Consider the following 6,306-nt stretch of genomic DNA (forward strand, 5'->3'; position numbering starts at 1 on the left):
GAAAATAGGCTTATTGGAAGTTACCTAGCTGGGACTATTTTCAGGCGCTGCGTAATATCATTGCGCCTGCTGCACCCATGCTTTATCGAGTCAGTTCAGGTTTCATTTGGTAATAAGGAAACCATTCAATCTTCCCTTGTCTCTTTCTTTTAGACCCCAAAGCTCCCAACTCACAACTGACTCAAGAACAGCTGGCTGTGCTTCTGAACCTCCTGCAGTCCAAAAGCGCTCCGGGGGGATCGGCGCAGTTCGCCCAGACCGTGGGGTCAAAGATGAACCCGGAGACGCTACAGCAGCTGACGCAGGCTTTGCCCCCCGGACCGCTGGAGTCTGACAGACCCCCGGAGCCGCCTCTGCTCCCCAAAGTGTCCAAACCACCGCAGCCACCCCGAACACCACCCATGCTGAAGCCGCCTTCGCCTCCATCCCCGCAGCCATCGGGCGACGGAGAGGCCTCGGCCGCAGCCACGCAGACCGCCGTCACCATGCTCCTCGCTCAGCTCCTCAAAGTCCAGCAGGGAGCGGCAGGAGAGGTCATGGGGTTCGAGGGGGCCGAGGGCGGCGTCTCAAACGCACCGGAGCCGCCACCTGAGCCCAGCCCTGTATCTCCAGGTAATGTCTTAACTAGAGCTGCACAATTTATCGAAATGAAATCGCAATCGTGATTAGGCAAAAGCTGTGTTATAAAACGGAGAGTTCCGGTGCTTGATTCTGATTGGCTGAGCCGCGTTCGAAGCTGTTGTAAATTACTCTACAAACACACACCTTTGTTCGGCAACCACTTTGTTGGAACGACATCTGATTCTGAGGAACTACATTGTTTGGTGGAAGAATACTGTTTTTATTAATATCATTACACTTTATCTGCTCTGTTTTATTTTGTGAAACCTTACTACGTATATGGAATAACTGTTTTATAAAAGCAATAAGCCCCGTGAAGCCGTGGTTTACAGTGAATTTATAACACTAAGGGGGTTGTAGGCACTCCGCTTCGCCCCTTAGCTGTTATAAATTCACTGTAAACCACGGCTTCTTGGGGCTTATTGCTTTAATAAGTCACGCGTATCTTTCAGTGAAGCACGGTTCTGTGATCAGCAGTAAATCTCCCTCCGAAGGCCAGAGGGCGCGCTCGCACTGAAACGCCAAATACGCCCCGCAGAAGAAACCCAGGAAATCCCTATAGCACTAGCTGAATAAACAGAAGATTTAACTGCTTTCATTGATTCAGCACGACTAATAAACACACGACTACGACAATATATGGTTTATCTGAGTTCATCTTATTATTATTTTTATTGTAATAAAGTATATTGAAAAAAAAAAAGTTCTATATGTGATGCAATCTAGGATAACCTACCACACTGTAAAATTTGAGCTATTATTGGTTTTGATACCATACAAAATCTGTGTCCAAGCCATTTCCAAAATTGTTTTTATTTCGTCCATAGCTTCAACATAACAAAAGTTATGGTTATCTGAATTTGGCTGATCACCATGATTTTCAGGAACAGAATTTTGAAAAAAATAAAATCAAATGTTTAAACCGAGGCAATGAAAATAAAAACACAACAGTCAAGTATCGCAAGTAAAAGTCACTTTACTGTGGTACAAGACTTCTTTTAGTCACTGTACATGTTGTAAAAGATATAAAATGACCCCAAGGAACACACAGCACTTGCAAACATTTGAACATTAAGTGTATAATAAAACATCACAGATTAACAGCATGCAGGTTATCTCAATTCTTCTCCTGTTCTACTACTCTGGATTTATAATATATAACCAGGCACCGTTCAGAACTGTAACTTGTAGTTTTGTGTTCTAAACTTGTAGTTTTATTTCACGCTGTCACCGTTTGAACTAAATGAAAGTAATGCATAGTGTTAATATGGAAATGGTGCTGGTCACTTTAAGAGCGCTGTACTGCTTCATTACACAAGCAGACTAGCTAATGTTACCCTGAACTTTGCATGCCGTAGTTCACACACGACTAGCGGAAAATGCATTGATACACCTTTATTATATACATAGTTTATTTTGATAGGTGAACTGTCTTTGTAGTGTCAAGAGAAAGCACCTCCGCAGCGCGTGTTGGCAAACTAGAGAAAGACAGTCTTTAATGCTAGTCACTATTTTTCTGCACTAAACGGTTAATTTTGGCAGCATATTTTCAGAGATGATAGACGAGATGTTATAGAATAATAATTTAATGAAAAAACAATTTTGACGACAAATTGACATTCGACCTATTTTTTTTATTTCCTGAAAACGTCCCAGCGTGACATCCGACGGGTTTTCCTAGATCACATCACATATAGTATGAATGTAATCTGGATGTACTGCATTGGTCATGTCGTCATTGCTGCGACCTACCGGCTTCGTTTCACTTTAATTCACAGATTGTCTCCTTTAGCCAATAAGATAAATGTCCACTGGATGCACACTGCAGAATCTCGGTGGAAGTAGTAGGTCATCTGGGTATTTTTTGCTTACTGTTTGAAGAATACTGTGAATTAGGGCATAGTTCTGATCTGATCATCATCCAGTCTGTCTGTGGCAACGTCTCCAAGAGGCTTCAAGAAACCTACCTGCAAAGCTACATGAAAAACTCATGTAGGGCAAAAAGCTGCTTTAAACACAAAGGATGCTCACACCAGGTGTTGTTTTAATCTAGTTAATAGAAGTTAATTGATAAAGAAAATCTATTTATGACATTATTTTTGACAGCATCCTCATTTTACACCATTTTTGCACAAGTGCCTCAAACTTTTAACAGTACTGTAGCTTTGCAGGAGGTTTCTCGAAGCGTCTCGGAGACACAGTTCTTCTGGATTGAGTCTGTCTCAGTTTGTTCTGTTTCTTCATGTGACTCCAGCAGACTGATGATGATCAGATCAGATCTCTGTGTGCAGCAAACAAAAATCTCACTGGATTATTACAATTAATGGCAAAATGAATGTTTGGAAATGTAAGCTGATATTTCCTACTGACACACTACAGCAAAAAATAGAAATAACTGACTTAAAACCATTTTTAAAACCATTTATTCTAATAATGTTAGCCACCAGTGTAAATGTAATGTATACTGCTTCTCGCCTACTGTACAGCAGGGAAGTATGTGATTTGGGCTGCAGCCCCTGTAAGCTCCTGCGGTTGTGTTTCTTGCAGCAGCTGAAGTCAGCGGCTCGTCCTCCAGGCCTCTAGAGCCTCTCTCCATTCTCCCGCCGGACCAGAGACCCCCTGAACCTCCAGAACCGCCTCCCTGCGCAGACCTGGACTACCGGCAAGCCCCCGAGACCAATCCGGCTCTGACGTCCTCCGCAGCCCCAGGAGAAGCTCCCAGACCTCCGGAGCTGGACTTCAGCTGCCCCCCGCCGCCGTTTGGCTTCGCAGACAGCTACCTCGGCCACATGATGCCCCCTCAGCCGCCTCTCGGCCCGGAGGCCTTCGCTCATGGAGCCGGCGCGGTGTTCAGCGGAGACAAGGACCATCGCTTCGAGTACAATCACAGCGGACCGCCGCCGGCCCCTCCGGGCCAAGCCTGGACTTCTCCATCCCAATCCCTTCCGCTCGGGTACGTTCCCCACGTGAACACGGCCGCGCTTCGGGGCAGAGGACTCCCTTTTTGACGGGATCCTGACGAACTTCCAGACGCCTCGGAAAAGGAGGACTCTAAGGCTGATGATACACGGGGCAATTTTTTGAGCAATGTTGCTAGGCAACTTTGGTTAAAGGGTTAGTTCACCCAAAAATTTAAATTCTGTCTTTAATTATTCACCCTCTTGTTGTTCCAAACCCGTAACACGTTTGTTCATCTTCGGAACACAAATTAAGATATTTTTGATGAAATCTGAGAGCTTTCTGCATAGACAGCAATGCAACTGAAATGTTCCCAGGTCCAGAAACGTAGCAAGGACATCGATAAAACAGTCCATGTGACATCAGTGGCTCAACTTCAATTTTGCAAAGATATGAGAATACTTTGTGCGCAAAGAAAACAAAAATAACAATTTATTCAACAGTTCTTCTCCCCGAGTTACCGTCTTCCAACATTTTGGAGAGTACCCCAGAACATAATCAGCGCTGTTTATGTTCAGGATAAAGCGCATGCATGCTATTGTTTTCTTTGCACACAAAAAGTATTCTCGTAGCTTCGCAAAATTGAAGTTGAGCCACTGATGTCACATGGACTGTTTTATCGATGTCCTTGCTACGTTTCTGGACCTGGGAACATTTCAGTTGCATTGCGGTCTATGCAGAAAGCTCTCGGATTTCATCAAAAATATCTTAATTTGTGTTCCGAAGATGAACAAACGTGTTACGGGTTTGGAACGACAAGAGGGTGAATAATTAATGACAGAATTTTAATTTTTGGGTGAACTAACCCTTTAATGTTGCTTTCAGCGGGCGACCAGGTGACACACAGGGCCCACGACCCATCTAAAGTATCCAGATAGAAATGTGTGCTACCCATTCTCAATGGGGAAGTGCCCAAGCAACATTGCTAAAAAAAAGCCGCCCTGCAAAATTGCTCAAAAAGTTGCCCCATGTATCATCAGCCCAAAAGACGCACGCAGTTGCCCTCGACCAGCACTAAGAGTCTCAGAACTGGATTTGTAAGATTTCTAAGAAACCCGAGGGCACTCGAGGAACAGCTTGGAGCGACGAACTGTTGGGATGGGAATTTTTGCATTTCCCGCTCGTACCGTTTCATAGAGCTGTTTTCGTTTCCCCTCCGATTGACTTTTGTAATCTACTCTACTGCTGTCTTTTAAATTAAAACTGTACCTTTTTTGAGTGTGCATTTACCGTGCCAGGGTAAGTGTTTTTATGACCTTTAACTGCGTAAGGACAGACTAGTATTACGATGATGTTTTGCACTACTGAATAAAGTAGATGGAAACAAGCGAAGGTGTGCTGGAGGAATGTGCTGTATCTGCACACGTACAGGACCAGTAATGCAAGTCGTTCCTTTTTACTTTTTCTTTCCCTTTTTTGGTCCGTTGTTTTTTCTTTCTTTCTTAATTTCTAATGATTCAGCAATTACGGGCTCTGTCGCAAGGGTAATTTGCTGGAGGGGCTTGTAAAGGACTCCGGAGAGACTGGTAGCACTTCTCGACTGAACTGGTGAATCTGCTGAACGAGTGAACGGATCAACGCTGTTTCTCGCCGGCTCCCACCAGCTCTTGTCTATAGCCATTGTAAAATTGAAAGTAAAGAGACGTTTAACTGACTTCGAGGAGTTGAGCAACAATGTCTTTTTTTTTTTTTTGTATGAAGACGAAGCTCACGAGCACATCGCCAAGGCTGAAAAATAGTAAGTAACGTTAAAGCCAGCCTATATTCGCTAACCCATGTTAGCATGTTTAATTTGCTGTAGCCATTCAAATAAAACGCTTTGTGGTAAACTGCTGATGTGAATCCCTCATTTAACTCAGTTTACAGACGAGCTTTATGAAGTGGAAGCCTGATTATGACAGTGCTGCATCAGAATATGCTAAAGCAGGTGAGTGCAGCAGATGGTGTTGTTTGTGTCCAGTGGTCTGAGCTCATGATGGTGTTTTCTGATGATCTTCCTCTTCTTCTCCAGCGGTGGCCTTCAAAAATGCCAAACAGCTGGAGCCGGCGAAAGAAGCGTATTTACTGGAGGCAGAGGCTCACACCAGCAACGGATCGTATCCTCCTGCTGCTCTTACTTACTGGTAGATTGATTATTGGGTCTGTCAAACATCATCCTGCATTAATTTAATCTGAAAATGAATGACAAGAGTGCCACTTTCTTTGTCCTTGACTCGCTGTCCAGTCTTTTTCATGCTGCCAAGTGAGTATATTCATTTTGATTGCAGATATCTGGTTGTTAAAGGGTTAGTTCACCCAAAAATGAAAATTAGGTTGTGTTTTACTCACCCCCGAAGCATCCTAGGTGTATATGGCTTTCTTCTTTCAGACGAATCCAGTCGGAGTTATATTAAAAATGGTCTTTGATCTTTCAAGCTGTTTAATGCCACTCAGCCGGTGTTGCATGCATCAGTCCAAAAGAAGTTAAATAAAAAGCGCCCATCCATAATAAAGAAGTGTCTCACACGGCTCCGGGGGATGAACAAAGTCCTTCTGTAGCGAATTGATGCGTTTTTGTAAGAAAAAATATCCATATTCAAAACGTAATAATCACTTTAATGTAGCTCGCGCTCACTGTTGTACTGTTTAGCAAAGGAAAACCAGTCTCCTCTTGGCTTATATCGAAATCCTCTGACATTCTTCTTTACAAATCCTCGTTTTGTACTTCTAATTCTTGACTGTTGTTTT

At 43.6% G+C, this 6,306-nt stretch overlaps 2 protein-coding genes across 4 annotated transcripts in view; both read left to right on the forward strand.

Moving 5' to 3' along the window:
- Positions 1-3,732, forward strand: part of LOC107653808 (cyclin-dependent kinase 13-like) — a 25,406-nt gene extending 21,674 nt beyond the window's left edge. Inside the window, exons 13-14 of one of the 3 annotated variants that reach the window (XM_016440639.1) lie at positions 154-612; positions 3,154-3,732. In XM_016440639.1, the coding sequence (XP_016296125.1) occupies positions 154-612; positions 3,154-3,629 (935 nt within the window). In that variant the 3' untranslated portion in view covers positions 3,630-3,732. The remainder of the gene's footprint in view (positions 1-153; positions 613-3,153) is intronic. The other 2 variants (XM_016440640.1, XM_016440641.1) reach the window with 2 other exon arrangements.
- A 1,391-nt stretch (positions 3,733-5,123) lies between these two features.
- Positions 5,124-6,306, forward strand: part of LOC107653787 (gamma-soluble NSF attachment protein-like) — a gene marked incomplete at its 5' end in the record, with an annotated part of 8,309 nt that continues 7,126 nt past the window's right edge. The window contains 4 exons of the mRNA XM_016440610.1: positions 5,124-5,317; positions 5,439-5,506; positions 5,591-5,675; positions 5,804-5,821. Of these exons, the coding sequence (XP_016296096.1) occupies positions 5,124-5,317; positions 5,439-5,506; positions 5,591-5,675; positions 5,804-5,821 (365 nt within the window). The remainder of the gene's footprint in view (positions 5,318-5,438; positions 5,507-5,590; positions 5,676-5,803; positions 5,822-6,306) is intronic.

Source organism: Sinocyclocheilus anshuiensis, unplaced genomic scaffold (genome assembly GCF_001515605.1).
Source record: "Sinocyclocheilus anshuiensis isolate Anshui unplaced genomic scaffold, SAMN03320099.WGS_v1.1 scaffold79, whole genome shotgun sequence".
In the NCBI taxonomy this organism is placed as follows: Eukaryota; Metazoa; Chordata; class Actinopteri; order Cypriniformes; family Cyprinidae; genus Sinocyclocheilus; species Sinocyclocheilus anshuiensis.